The sequence below is a fragment of the Psittacula echo genome (genome assembly GCF_963264785.1).
Source record: "Psittacula echo genome assembly, chromosome: 6".
Classification (NCBI taxonomy): Eukaryota; Metazoa; Chordata; class Aves; order Psittaciformes; family Psittacidae; genus Psittacula; species Psittacula echo.
Genome location: NC_137743.1, coordinates 25245056 through 25260922, shown reverse-complemented (window position 1 = coordinate 25260922; position 15867 = coordinate 25245056). Strand labels below are relative to the sequence as shown.

At 48.5% G+C, this 15867-nt stretch overlaps 1 protein-coding gene across 1 annotated transcript in view; it reads right to left on the bottom strand.

The window, feature by feature from the left end:
• Positions 1-15867, bottom strand: part of MARCHF4 (membrane associated ring-CH-type finger 4) — a gene marked incomplete at its 5' end in the record, with an annotated part of 104857 nt that overhangs the window by 13567 nt on the left and 75423 nt on the right. The window contains 2 exons of the mRNA XM_080622174.1: positions 6660-6852; positions 15413-15568. Coding sequence (XP_080478300.1) covers positions 6660-6852; positions 15413-15568 — 349 coding nt within the window. The remainder of the gene's footprint in view (positions 1-6659; positions 6853-15412; positions 15569-15867) is intronic.

Genomic DNA, 15867 nt, shown 5'->3' with positions numbered 1-15867 from the left:
GGTTTAGCAATTTAGTCCATGGGCCCGTTTGCAGTATTCTTGCTTACAGACTGTTCTGTCTAGGTCTGACAGATGTCTCTGTTGTTAGGTAGCCGTCTCTCCAGGAAAAGAACCAATCAGTCACTACTTTAAGAAGCTACCCCAGAGCTGGAATAATGTGGCTTCATGTTAATCTCTTCTTACCTCTGCTTCTGGCTCCCTACAGAGCTGGTGACACACAAAAAACAGCCTCATCCCCTATGCATGCGGAATGACACCCTGTAGCCTCATCTTTGACTACAGAGTTGACTTCTCTTGCTATCACCACAATGACATGCCATGGACCGTAGCCTCCCACCTCCAGGAGTAATGTGTCTGCAGGGATAGAAGCTGTAGTAGAAGGAGTAATGGGACAGAAGGCAGTTGTAAAAACACAGCCTGGCATAGAGCTGAGGACTTTTCCCATCCTTTACTAGACAGCACAATTTATGCAGCTGATGCAGGAGATCCTACCAGCTGACAATGAGGAAATCTCCTGCCATAGTCTAGGAGCTATGACAGGCAGGCGAGTGCTTCCGCCTCTGCCCATAGGTGGGAACTTAACCCAGGGACATCAGACACTTGATTCCAGCATGGGATTTAGTGATAGGGAAGCATCATTCTGATTATAACATATCACCCTCAAAAGCACAAGATGCAGTTCATAAGGCAAAAGGATTTATTTTCTCCCTCAAAAACGTTAATTATGTTGCCCTCATTAAATGCTAAACACACTGATCCACTGAAGCAGAGAGTACCATATGGTTATTCATGACAAAATATATCTCTGGAGCCCTGTTGCAACAGTGAGAAACTGCATGGGGATGGATGTAGTGAAGGAGTGCGGAGTTGAAAGGACATGTGTGAAAGGTGCTGCTCTGACTGTGCTGGAAGCCAAGCTCCTTCCCTGCAAGAAGGGAGGGGGCTCAGAGGCAGGTCCAAACCCCATGGCTCTTTGCTCAGCAGTGACATGATTGTTCTGCGGAGAGCTGCCGGAGCTGCACTGGAGTTCAGTAGGTGCATTGAGCCCTGCAGGAATGCCTGCTGGTGAAAGCAGCACACATGCACACATGCCAGCTGTCCCACTCTGCTCTCTTATTGAATAATCAATGCAGCATTAGCTAAAAATAGGTGCCATCTTTCAGGAACGGAGGGGTGGCATGTCTTGACTTTTCTGAGCATCCACTCTCCCTGTATAGCAGCCAAGAAGTCAGCAGATCAGTTGTGCAGCATCGCTTCTGCTGCTGCTGGCCCAGGTACAGGGCCCTCCGTGACTGCTCTCAGGGGTAGTCCCTGCCCTGCCCCATGACGTGCCCTCTGGGGACTGTTCCGGTCTCTATTTCCCCATTACAGCTGATAAATCAATGATTTGCTCAGTGATTTTTCAAGCATGCACCCCATGGCTGAATGTATGCAGTGAAAAAATCCCTGAATAGGCTGCCTGACTTTATCCCAGATGCCTACTTTGATGATAGGCCCTGGATCTGGTCACTCCAGTTAGCTCCAGTTAGCTCCGGTTTACAGGCACACTGGGAAAGAAGTGCATGCACAGCATGGCAAGCAGTGTGTTAAGCTGAAGGGCATGGAAGGCTTCTGCATACTTTCATGGGTCTCTTGCAGGTATGTCGAAGCCATATACATTTGCTGCCTGTTGGCTTCAGGTTTCTCCTTCAGAGACATTTGCTGAACTTCTCTGCCTTTAGGGTGCCATCAAACCAGTGTTAGGGCTTGGTGCTTCCCAAAACTGATTCCCTGCTACTGTAGCAAATCTTCCTGCTTTGTACCTTGGGGCCTATGGAGACCTGAACTGAAAACAGCAGCTTTCCTTTTGAGAATCAGATCAATATAGATGAAGACCAAGACCTTGAAGACACCTAATTTATCAGTTTCTCTTTATTTTGCTTGGACTCCTAAATCCTTTGAATGCTGAGGGCCCAAGTGACCTTGCTAGAAAACACCCTAAGGCTACCTCAGCCTGGCATTTCCTTTAGGAAAAAATCTCATTTAAAATGATCCCACATTAGTCTTGGCAGGAAGCTTGAATTGCGACTGTCTCAAGGAAGCTCCATTAATTACTGTTCCCATTGCACTATGAAAGATCAAACACTGTGGATCAGTTTTAATTGGCTATTGATTTCTTATGTTATTACCTACAGTTGTGCTGAGATGCCGTCAGACGTACTGGATGCTTTTGATTATTCTTGCTGGCAGCTGGGATTAAAAACAGTGGGCACACACTTCCTGATCTGTAACGGACTGCCATGGTGTGCCAACAAAAATCGTTGGCAGGATGAATGGTCCTGGTTTGCCTGTCTCTTGTGCTATTGAGCTGCAGCGCAGTTACTGTTGTGAAGGCATCTACCCTGAGGGACTAGCTGCCAATGAAAGAGGGAAAAGCTTCAAAGAGCATGAGGATTTACTGCCTGCAAAAGTACACTGCTGTCAGCACCAAGGCAAGGTGAGTCAAGAGAGCAAGGACTGGGTGGGCATGGACAAAGAAACAGGCCCCACCAGACAGTGAATCCACCAAGGGGAGGCAGATCGGACTGCTTTTGCATCACTGGGAGTGAGCCACACAGCATATCAATCACAGGGATACCCCTGTGTGAGCACGAGCAGGTTGGCACAATGATGGCCCTGTGCACACAGCCTGCTAATGGCCTTCCTGAGATGTGCTTCCCCCTTGGAGCCAATCTGGTAATGCCTGAGCCTACACTGTGACATGCTCTCATTATCTGGCAGAGTTCCTCCTTGTTAAAGGGAGATAGTTTCCTGTCCTCCTGACCCCACATGACACCTTAATTTACAAACTATGACTTTCTCTAATTGCACTTTGACAGAGAGAGAGGCAAACTCCTCCTATCCTCTGCAAGGACTGTCATTTAATTAACAGGCAGGTATCTCTCAGGATTACAGCCCAGCTCTAAGCAGACACTCTCACTACTCAGTAACTCAGTCCTATGAAGGCTCGCTCCATTTATCTCTGTATTTTGATAACTGCATTTCTGCTAATCCCTCTCTATACCAGCTTTCTGGATTTACCTCTCATGGACCCATGGAGAGAGCAGTTAATCAAATGAACAGTCCCCATCTCACTTTTCATTCACTTCCTGGTTGCTGATCTCAAATGTCCATGTTATAGATGGTTTCATAGTAGAGCAATACCTATGCTGGCACTATTACCAGTTTCTAGTTCAATGCAGCTCTTGTATCTCCTACAGACATGACCAGAGACAGCAGACACAAGAGATCAAAATCAAGGAAGTTGGGGCTGGCTGGATATCAGGAAGCATTTAGTCTTGTTCCTCCTTCACAAACCCGGATCATCTCTCTGCAACCTGTTCTTGACATCTGTTTTCTAAAAGGTTCTTAACAGAAATTCCAGTATTGGAGACTCCCACAAATCCCAAGCAACCCTTTCGAGTGCTTCTTGCCCTCCTGTTAGATGTCTGAGAGCAAGGGGGAGAACAATGTTGAAAGGACATCTTGCACATTTTGCCCAGATGGACGTAGCTTCTAGTACCTGGGGACATACCATCTGTCCTGCTGGTCATGAGGAGTAGACTCATCTTACTTTGATTGTGGTTTTGTTTTCATAGTGGCAGAAAAGGTAGCAAAGTCCCTTATAACTGTTTTCACAGAGCATGCTAGGATCCAGCAAAGTTCAAAGAAAACTAGTGTATTACTGAATGTGAGTGGTTGAGGATCAAACCCAAGACCCCTGGATTTTGATGCATGGATCAATAGTCTGAGTTAACAGCCATATTTTGAGAACTCAGCTTGGAGATAATGTGACCATTTCAGATCAAGTATAGCTCAAGTGAAGATAACAACCACCAAATGATCTGTGCTTAGGGAGCTATAAATGCAAGTGAGCATCCATGTCCTCACCTTTGCCTCCACAATGGAAAGCATAGTGCTGCAACGTGATTGCCTATGCAAATTGCCACAGATATCTCTGTCTTGGCAAATTACTACCTAATTCCCTTAACAACTTGGTAGAAAGGAGATCACACAAAACAGCTGGGCAGTTTTTGACTAGGTGTGTACTCCCTGCCTGATGGTAGTCAGGATCTTTGTAGATTTGGTGTCATCTACAACTGTGAGACTCTACAGTGCCAGAAGAAGTGTCCTACCAAACACCTCCAGTGCAAAGCTTTGTAAACTGGCCTCCTGGACAAATACTGCTGGCAACTCATTGGACATGAGACATCCAAGGCCAACCAAAGTGTGAACTGGACGGAACTACAGAGGAACTCTGCTTCAGTGCATCTGCTCTTTAGTAAATACCTTGTCTTTCAAACCTCTGCTCCTCTGCCAGTGAAAGCAAAGCTTGGGGTCAAACTGGGGAAAGGAACAATAGGAATTCATACAATTAGTCTAGACCTACAGTATAACATTCTGCTAGCTAAGGCTGCACAGCCTGTTACCAAGCAATGCACAATGTGTGTGTTACACTAGCTGAAAAAAACAAGTGTAGTAGAACTGAGTGCACTTAATGTCCTGCTCTTTCCCCATCACTGAGCATTTCTTAGTCCCTTAATCTTTCCTACCCACCCACAGGCTGGAAAACAAAAGGGGAAAAGGGATGGACTGCAAAGGAGGAGTCACCAAAATGGTAGTTCAAGAACTGTTGTCACTGCAATTATCTGTGAGAGGTTGTATCCTGAACTTGCAGAAGTGGGACTAAAGCCCATGGAGGAGTAATAAGAGGCTTCAGGCCATGCTGGCAGTCTGGAGAAGAACTCTGAATCTCTGCTGCTGGCTTTGCCTGGCTGTGATCAAAAACCCTATGTGAGGCTGCAAGGTTGGGGAGAAGGAGGAAGATGGGGGAGAATAGCTGTTCCACAGTGAGGAACATACTGCGAGTCTTCTAGGGAGCTGGCATTGCTGCATCCATTACAGTTGAGCATAGCTAAAATGAACAAGGAATTAAACCCAGTTCCAGAGTTCCCTTTGATCAGCCCCTTCTGCTGGTCTAGTCCAGCCTGGCCTCTCCACAGGACAGCCCAACCTTTGGGTAGCACAAGTGTAGCCCCCTGAAATCAGCGGGGCAGGAGAGAAGTCACTCAGAGGAAAAGACCTGACTGCATTAATCAGGGAGTCACAGCTCCTCAGGGAGACCTCATTTGTCGTTTGGTTCAACCTGAGCAGACAGAAAAGAGGAGGAGAACACCAGATTTCAGCTAGCATGGCTCAGAGCTCCTTTCCCCTCCATTGCAGACCCCAGAGCAGCAGCAGCTGGGACTGCAAAGAGTACTAATGGACAATACAAGCAAGTTTTACACTAGGGCTGGCTGCATGCACATGGGAGCTTTCCTAGGGAAATGTATATGAAGGCTCACATGGTCCAGAACATCATCTCTCCTGATCAAGCATGGCAGGGCTGCCTGGCAGCAGAGGCAGGCATGCTGCACACAGCACTAGTGGAGTCACCTCTGGGTAGTCTCTGAGGTGCTGAGCAACAGAAGCCACATACAGACATGGTAACTCATAGCATCTGTAATGCTTCCCACTTGCTTTTGAGTTTGTGAAAAAGCCAGCAACCCAGCAAGCCTGGCCCACCAGGACTGCCAGCTGTGTAGGGACGACTATGATACAAGTGGCTGTCCCAGCCATGGCTCTGTAGTGTTCCTGGCAACAGAATGGCTGCGATATAGCCCTGCTCCTCCTGAGGGCTAACTGGGGGCTGTGCTCCTTCCCTCTGGAATGGCACACAAACATATATACACCAAATCAAGAGGACTGCTTTGTCCCACCGAGTTTCTGAGAGGCTCCTTCTCCCTTTATATGAATGATGGAAGAACCCAGACACGAAGAGGTCTCTGAGATCCTCTTTGCTTCCTGGCAGGGCCACTTGAACTGACATTATCTGGTGGCCTGTGCTTGGGTGGACACTGCTCAGGAGCATGTTTGGAGGTAGCTGGTGTTCACCGAACTGTTATGGTAACCATCAGTCTTTCAACAGCCTGGCTGGTGAGTGCCTCTGCCCATAGGTATTGTCAGCTATGATCCCTCATTCTGCAGACCTGCATTGGGAATACAGCTCAAGCTCGCATGGAGACCCTGCTGGGGACCTGTGCCAGCATCTCCTTTGCTGTCTGGGCTTGCTCACTGTGGGCAGCTTTGCCCTCAGAGCTGCTCTGTACCAGCAACCCGACGATGACCCCAGGCTGGGCCATGACCTGGGCTGGTTGGGTCTTGCAGCTCCAGGGTGGGTCAAAGAAGGGGCAGCCACCCTTTTCCAGCAGAGAGCCAAGGAGCTGCATGTGGAGAGCCCCTGCCATACCCAACCATGGGGCAGTCTCTGACTAGCTATTCCAGGAAAGGAGTTTCTCAAAAGCCTTACACTCCCCAGTCTCCTCCAGACCTCCCCACCCTCTTCTTGCTCTGAAGAGAGACTTGTGTCTCTCTGGGGTTGCTGCAGATCCCTCTGCCTGCCCAGCCAAGGAGACACTCCGGGACACCCCACAAGAGCAGAGTGGACTGTAAAAAAGGTGCCACAAAAGCAAATGGGAGGAAAAGCTGGGGAGGCTCAATATGAGCTGAGTTGCACAGGCTGACTTTACACCATCTCCTGCTCCTCTCCACGGGTGAGCGGGTGGGCAACCTCGGACGTGCCATGAGATACGATCACCCACCTATACAGACAATGTCCATGAAGCCGTACATTCCATAACAGATCTGGAAGAGCAGGTCCTGGCGCTGCCATTTGGCCGAAGGACTGAAGGTCGACCAGATGAGCCACGAGATACTGGCGATGAGGAAGAGGGAACCCAGGATGGCTGCTGCAATCTGAACCTTCTCAATGACTGTCAGAGAGATGGCCTGCCACTGCAAGGGGAGGGAACAGGGAGAGGAGAGGGGACAAGGGGAAGGAGGAATGAAAAAGAGAAGAGATTAGTTACTTGGGACATGTCGCTGTTTTACATCATAGGTGGTGGTTTTGGACATGTCAAAGAGCATCTACGAGCGTATGTGCTTTTACCTGGTCCAAAGGTCCCCCATGCTCTGGGGTGGAGCATGGCAGTTGTTCAACAGTGCATGGCCCCATGTTTCCTGATAGCACTGCTGAAGGAGGCAATGGGGAGAAATCCTGCATTTCACCAGGAAAGCACAGAGACCTGAGGGAGGCAGAATGGATTGGGAGCAAGACACCAAATATAACATCCCCATGACAGTAGCTCTGTGGTGGCCATCACAAGCCAGGACATTCAGTTGCTACCTCAAATAGATGCCAGGCAGCATCCTCAGCCAGGGCATCCTACTACCAAGAGAACTGTCTCAGAGAGCCAGGCTTTCATTTGGAAGCCTCCCATGAGCTGGCTCTGTGCCACTTTGTGAGATCTGATGAGATCACAGTACTAGGTAGGCACATCCCACAAAACATGCTACAAAGCACACAAGCTGCTGTGGTCAGGACACCCTGTCTTTAGGTGATGACACATTAAGGCTGTGTTCCAAGGTAAACGTCAATGCTTCTTTCCCAGAAGAAATAAAAGTAGAAATAACTTCCCCAAATCCATTCACTATGTCAAACAGCTTTGTATAAACTACAGTATAAATATCCTAAGCCTCTCTGTCATCCAGCATAAAACCTCCCCACTCAGATTTACACTGCTGAGAGAACTGCCCTATAAAAACCAAGAGCAGAAATTACTTTCTTTAACAAGACCTGGGGACAGGGTCTGTAGCCCCTCCTGCAGATCAGAAATCGAATGAATAAACAGGCTGGGGAGAGACAGTCTCTCCTGGCATTGAAGCATATAGGCCACCTTTAGCTGTGAGATACATGCCCTTGAAATCTCAGTGGGACTGGCAGAAGGATAAATGCAGACTTCAACCTCCTGCAGGTATAAAGGATTCAGAGGAATTGAAAATGTTCAGCCTGGATTCAGCCCAAACTCAGTGTCCCTGTGAAGCTGCATCTCTGCCAAGCTCTCAGCACCCTGCATGTTTGTCAAACATACCCTGCGACAGCAGGGTCACCTGTCAAGCCTTGGCCCATCCTTTTGCAGGGCAAGAAGTGAGTTCAGTTGCTGGGTCTCTCTTTAATACGCAGGCCAACCAGGAGCTACCGGTGGTTTTGGCAGGTAAGGAGGACTTTGAAACCTGGCTGAAGTACCACAGGCAACTTGTGGTGGTTCAGGCAGCCATTGCTACCAGTCCAGTGACCGACCTCTGAACTGAATGCACTCCCCTGCAAAGGGCTGCCTTTGGAAAGGCACAGATGAGAGCTTCTGCCTGGGGCTGAGGTCTGTGGCTTGCAACTGGAAGGAGATTGCCTGGCTTGGCTCAGAGGTGAGCTGAAGTGTCTGCCTTTGCCAGCCTTGCTCCTTGGCTTACATCCTGCAGGGGCAGTCAGCTCTCAAATCATATGTCAGGGATGTGCATCATCAGTGAGGTGGGTGGTAACAGCTTATTTTGTAGTTGGCCACAGAGTAAATGGCCATAAAGCTGCAGAGCAGAGAGCGAGTTTGCTCCCTGCTGAAGCAGGACTGGGCCACATCCCCATCCCAGGCTCAGCTTACTCCAGTCCTCTTCCTGCCATATGCTCCAGGAGCTGGCCCTGCCAAGGCAAACACCAAGCACTGGGAATGCCCAATGAGTGATCCCTTCAACAGCTCGTTCCCACTCTGCCATAGCACGATTTATTGCACAGCTCCACCAAATCCAGCCACACAACCAGCCCCTTTGTGCCATGAAGAAGTTGAGATGGTGAACAGCCCTCCCCTTAGGGTTGGAAGCTTGGTGGTGCCAGTTGAAACAGGCCAAAGCTAGATGCAGGGGTGCTGGAGTCCACAGAAGATGCACAGCTCTGCAACTCTTCTGATATAAGACAGAACAAAGGCCACCAGCACCCATTGCCTCCAAATCTGAATTCTGATGGTGCGATCAGAAGCTATGCTGTCCTCCTGTCCGCTCTTCACCTTCGTTCTCAACAACACCATAAGCCAATGCAGGACAAATCCACAACTGCTGCCATCAGCTCAGAGCTCCAGGACTAGAGGCATGTGGCAGGGAGGGGGTTTGGCTATGTGCATGGGGTTGCACTTTCACCCTGCCACTTTTCCCAGACCTCATCTTCCCTTCCATTAACTGTCAAACACCGAGGGGATGAGAGTGAAGGGAGCCTGGAGCCTGGTGCTGCATGTGAAGGTTTTACTGCAGGTCCCTCACACTGATCCCTGTGTGCCTGTGCCAGCCAAATCATTCTGCATCATTTCTCTCTCAAGAGGAGGCAATGGACTGGCTCCTCACCATCTGTCTGGCACACTGCAAGGCCTGTGTTGGCAAGGGGTCTTTCCAAGTTAGCAATTAAGACAGAAAAAGAAGGAGCTGTTTTCTACAACTAGCAGCCATGAACAACGAGCACCACTGCTTTGCAGAGATAGAGGCTTAGGTGTTGTACTAAATATACTGTCAAAGGGATGGAGCTCAGAGCACAAAGAAGTTACATCTGAGCGCAAAGAAGTCCTGCTCCCTTTGGTTGGGAACAGAGAGGCTGAAACACAGGCAGGGATGCTGCCTGACGCTGCCTAGCTGGCAGCAGCTCCGGGAAGTTCACTGTGGTGATAATGAAGAGGCTGGAATCCGTCAGCTGTGCCAGGGGGTAGGAGATTCTCCCCCCGCATCTGGCACTGACAGTGACACACGCAGCAGCAGTCCCGACTATGTTCAGGAGGTGGCACTGGGGTGTGATTACCCTCTGGCAAGGAGGTAAATGGGTCTGAACTGAACACTGAGGAAAATAACCAGCTTGCAGGAGAATTTAATATTTTTCAGAAAAAAAAAAAATAAAAAGAAGTAAGTAATAAATGTTGTATTTCCTCTCTGACAACCCTAAGAGCTGCAATTTAGCATCCCACATCTAGCCAGAGCCACCAATAACCGGAGTCATTATTTTTAATCTTTTAATTCCATTTTGGTACACGTCTTATGGTATGAGGCTTGCACAGAGAGAAGAAAAAGGGTGAGACAGAGGATAAAGCATGTTAGCCAGTGAGAGCACACACAGAAGGGTCCAAGAGCTGTTCAGAGATGGAACATACTGGTAAATTTCAGCTGCAGAAGCTGGCCCTGATGCATCCCTGCACTGGTGGCCTTGGGAGCTCTCCCCAGTCACAGTGCTGTGCCTTTCAGATTTCTTAACAGCCCTTGTAAAACCACACATTTTCCTAACCCCCTTCTACCATCACTATGGCCAGCAGACCAGGGATTTGGTGGGTAACCCTACGGTCCCTTGGTCACCACTGGAGCTGCAAAGAAAGGTCTCAGCTACGCTGCAGAGTCCCTTTACCAGCAGGTCTGAAACGCCCAATGCTCTTTGTGTGAATGCCTGGCTGCAGACACCTCCCGCCCTCCAGATCTCCAGCTCAGACGTTCAAACTCCAGCAAGGTCACAGTGTCAAGCAATCCCACCTTGCAGGGAGACAGCAAACCTAAACGGGAGCCCTTCTTTCCTCAGCTGATAATGACTGTTGAGTCCCAGGTAACAGCTGAGCTGTACTGAAGTGCACTTTTAACAACCAGCAGCTTACCCAGGTTGTCAATCAGGAATGTGATTGTTAGGCAGGCAGAAAGCTCTACAGATGCTCTGCCAGTGCTGAACAGGGCAGAACTAAGGACTCGGTGAAAACAGAAAGCTTTAAAAGCTCCTGCAGGATAACAGGGGCAGCTTTGTGAGTGCCAGGCTAACAATGGCTTCAGAGCATGCCCAGCTCTCTGCAGTGGCTTGCCAGTTGCACTGGAAAAAAGGCTTCATCCCTCCAGACCATCCTGGAGAAATGTCCTCATTCACTCAGGAGCTGTCTGTCTGTCCTCTGCTCCGCTCCCCTTGGCCGAGCGCATTGGCACACCACCCAGATGTGCACGTGCAAAACACAATGCTCTCTTGGACTGACTTTCCCCAGGTTTCTCCATTGCCTCAGAAAAGGTTTCTTTGGAGCCCAGGTCTAACATTTGGAATGACCTTAGTCAGGGACCAAGCCAGGACTGGTGCCTGCCAGTCACGTCACTCCTGTTCTCTTGCACTGTTTCATAACTTACATTTTGAACCCACCTGGCAACTAAGTACCATGCAGCCACTTGCTCTTCCCTGCCACCTCCCCACCCCAGGTGGGATGGAGAAGAGAATCAGAAGAAGGTTAAGAACAGTTTAATAATTGAAATTAAGTAAAATATAATGATAATAGAAATAATACCAACAATACTGATGGTAATAATACGGAACAAACAAACAAACAGACAAAAAAACCTCAACAAAAACAACAAAAAAAAAAAGAGAAATGAAAATTCAGAAAACACAAGTGATGCACAATACAATTGCTCACCACTCGCTGACTGATACCCAGCCTGACCCAAGCAGCGATCAGTCCCTTCTGGCCAACTCCCCCCAGTTTATATACTGAGCATGAAGCCCTGTGCTATGGAATACCCATATCCTTTTGGCCAGTTTGGGTCAGGTGTCCTGTCTGCTCCCTCTCAGCTTCTTGTGCCCTTCCTCACTGGCAAAGCATGAGACTGAAAAGTCCTTGAGCCAGGTAAATGCTACTGAGCAATAGCTAAAACATCGGTGTGTTATCAGCATTGTTCTCAGACTAAAGCCAAAACACAGCACTGCACCAGATACTAAGAATCAAAAATAACTTTATTCCAGCTGAAACCAGGACAGGAACAAACCTGTTTGCCTGTTTGCTTCAGAGCTTCTGCTCAGAGGTTTGTAAAAGAAAACTCCCACTGCTAATGTAACACAGATTAAGAATGTCATTACTATAGTATTTAAGTCCTGATACATATTTCTCTTTCTTTGGCACCAGCGGTCTCCAAATGTTCCCAAGCACCAGCATGAGCAGATCCAAGGCAGATATTTGCCTGCAGAAGATAGCTGTGTCTCACTGCAGCAGCTTGCAAAGAGAACTTGCTTGCTGGAAAAGCCTCCCTGCACTCCTCTGAGAGCTCCCCCATGCCTGCCTCAGGCAGTTCAGTTTATTTTTATTGCTGTATCTGGCACGTCCCCTTAGTACGTATCATTAACATCCTGAGCCGTGCCAGTCAGCAATTTAATCTTCAGACCCACGATCACAAGCAGGCAGAGGTTTTTCCTAGAAGGTTGGAGTGGACCATTCCCAGCATTGCTTAGGTCTGGCTCTCCACTCACTGCTGTCACGAGGCCCTGGCCATGTTCCTCAGTTATCTCTGGAGGATGGCTTTTCTTTTTATGAATTCATCAAGCAAAGTTATGCTACCACTGTGATAGCTTCCCTGCTGTACACTTACAGATGCTCTGGCTTATTCAGATACTAGAAAGGCAGCAGGGAGGAAGGAGGGCCAAAAAGTCTCTTACTGCACCCACTGCTGCTTTAAGACCTTTGCTTTTAAAGGCCTGCAATACAGGGATGGGACAAGAGGCTTTAATTTATAGAGATTCATTCTGCCAAAATACCAGACTAAAAGCCTCTCTCTGGTATGAAACATCATAACAGCCTGGAGGCTGGAGGGAGTCTGTGTTAATTATGCATGAACCATGTTCCCCCTGCTGTAACTTCTCTGCCTGTGCCATGAGTCTCCCTCCACACATCTGGCCCATGCCGTGCTTCTAGGAATTCCAAAAATGGGGCAGCAGATGTGAACATGGGCAGAGGAACACACAGGTCCTGGGGAACATGTGGGTGTCGGGTGTGCTTGGATCAACTGGACATGCCTCAGGGAGCCCAGGGCCTGCCAGCTACCTGGGTTTGGCTTTCCAGCGGTCTGTCACAGGAGAGGACACGGGATAGGTAGGCCACGTTGCTGGTTAAAATCTAGCCAGGCTAAGAGCATCACCCAAACAGGTTTAAGTTGACAAGGAGGCGAGGTTTGTGTGGTCTTTGCCTCCATGATGGCTGGTCTGGAATTAACGGAAAACTGTGAATGTCTACAGCATTTGCCCTCTAAAACCTGTGCTTGAGAAATTTGGAGCTTTCTAGTAAGAATAAAGCTGGGCAGAAGTTCCAGCAGACCCTGAGAAGGAAGGTCAGGGACTACTGTTTTACTTAGGGAAATGCTTCTATGTCCAGGTGGCCCCTGTTATCCACATGTGGGCTGAAGACTGAGCAGAAAAGATGCTCTTCCCACCTGCACATGCTGTGACATATTGTTATGGCACATAGTGTCAAAACATTGCAGTCACCTGGGTGCTCTCTGCCTCCCTTTCCCAGTGTCAGACCATGGTGAGAGCCATGGAGGAACAAGACATATGTGGCAATGGGTTACGGGGGGCCCAAGCCCTTAGTCCTCATGGGAAGCTGAGGCCTGGTATATCAGCCGCTTCCCACAGGATTTCACATACTATTGCTAGAGTAGCATCTGCTTCCCAGAAGTGCCTTTGTGCTGGCACCAGACAGGGCACCCGGGCACACAGATGAAACTCCACACATGCTGCATTTGTTCCAGATCGTGTGGCTTTTCACTGCAGTTGCTTCTTCCCACCCCTGAAACCTCCCAGTGCTCCTGCAAGAAGTGCTGTGAAGTCTGAGTCAGCAGCGTGAAGCTTTCGAGACCAGGGTTTGCATGGTCCTCTGAGACCCTCACTCCTGGAGCTGGGCTCTCTCTCAGTTGCTCCTGCCACTTACTCCTTGTATTCGTGGCAAAGGCCATCAGATCAGGCCCCTTTCTAACAGGGGAGCCCAGAAAGACCAATGCTTTGCTCAGGCTTTGCAAATGCGTGTATAGCTCCAACAAATGTTAACTGAATGAGGAACAGGAGGAAAGTCACTGATCCATTGCCCTGAGCCACCTGAAGGTGTAGAGCATTTGGAGATCATTCAGTGACAGGCTACACACATGCTTACAAATCTGCACCCACAAACCTTCAATACTGCTCAGCATTGCACCCCCAATCTAAGGCACAGGAAGCATTAGGGCACTCATAGACCAGCTTTCCAGAAATAAACAAATGCTTCTTTGTCCACATCTCTCCTCCTGTGTTTCAATCTGCTCCGAGTTACTAGAGCGAAGAAATTAAAACACCTTGGGTCTGTGCCTTGGGATGAAACTACTGATCTCTCCCATCGCAGGGCACATGGAAAATCAAATCAGAAGCTGCAGAGACTTGCAGAGAGCAGGCAGTCTTTTTTCTTCCTCCCAGCAAAAGTTCCCCATGACATCTCACTAATTTCACTACTTCATTTAAATCTGAAGTCCTAAAGGGCTCCTATTTCCTCACTGCAGCTAGTGACCTCAGGCCTGGAAAAAGAGACTGCAGTTTGGAGAAGAGAGCAGAGTTTGCATTCCATCCTACTCCTCCACAACTGGGACAAAGTCCCTGCCTCCTGTTAGAGAGCAGGGTGATCAGCAGAGAGCCAAAAAGCTTCACCAAGTACTGGACAGACTATTACTGACATTACCCCCATCTCTAAGCACAGCATGCTGCTGTAATATCTCTCCAGTCCAGATGATGCTAATTAAGCAGTACTACCTAGATGTAATATGCTTCCTACGTCCAAGGCACTAATGGTGCTCATCAAAGCCATGCAGCAATTAATCCATCTTCAGGTGTAGCCCCCACAATAAATCAATAGCTATTAAGGATAATTGATCTCATTTTTAACAGTCGCACAGGTTTCCCCATTCTGAATCTTGATTTTAAATTACCAGCCTGCAGTGGGGATTGTTAAAACACAAGTCTTTTGAACTCGGAAGAGAAAGAAGGTGGGTCCTCCGATACCTTTCACAGCCACTCACATTAAGATGTTGTGTGCACATCTGCAAACACCCACTGAGAATCAGGCTGGGAGAGGCCAGAGCATCACACACCCCTTGTGCCATGCCAGGATTTATTTGATCATGGGGGAGCAGTAAAGTGAAAGGAGTGGTGGGAACACAGAGGAGAGCTGTAAAAGCCCTCCACTCGCTTACTCCATCCCTCATGCCAACACAGAGGAGGCTCAGCAGGAGATCAGTGTTAATGGCACAAGTATAGACAAGTGGAGTCTCAACATACTGCTCTGTCACAGACTGTGTGCTCTGTTGTAGCAAATCCCGTAACAGCTCTGTCCCTGCCTGCCCCTGGAGACAGCAGCATACCTGTGGTCTCCAGGGGATGAGCACATTTGAAGGGCTGTGAGGTGTAACAGCACTATCGTGTTCACACTGGCAGTTTCAACAGGAGGCAAGTGAATGTGGGAATTGTCAAAGGACAGAAAGAGCAGGAGCAAACTCCCAAGGGATGCCCCCAATGAGCAGAACATGAGGCAGCTTTGGACCAGCCCCTGACAACCTTTTCTAAGTGTCTCAGACATACGGATCACTGTGTGCAGGGAAGGAAGACCCACACAGGTAAAATCCAGTTGCTCCCAGAAACAAAAATAGAAACAAGAATAAATAGACTTTGAAATTTCTCTAGTACCTTTACCTGCAGAGGGTTCTTTGTGCTTATGGCAATGACGTGATACTTGTAGTAACACAGCTCACAGCTCCAGCAGCCTCTCTCGCTAATCCATTTGATCAGACATGGCTGGTGCGTGCACTTCACCGATCCATCACATCGACATGGGCTCAGCAACTCCCCCTGGAAAAAACAGAGAGCATCAGTGAGGCACCCCTCCTCCCACAGGCATGGCATGGCTTGGCATAACAGAACCTCCATCATCCCATTTGCTTTTTGTTCATTTTTACCTGGTTTGACTTTGGTAATTGTGCTGCCTCCACCTGCTTTCCCTCAAATACTTCTTGTCTGATGTGAACAAAGTTTGACAGGGATGTAACAGTCCCAAATACTTGGGTCCTACTTTTTTTTTTTTTTTTTAAGAAAGAAGCAGCTGTGTAGATAAGAGATGCCTAATACCACTGATGAAGGAAAAGCTAGAT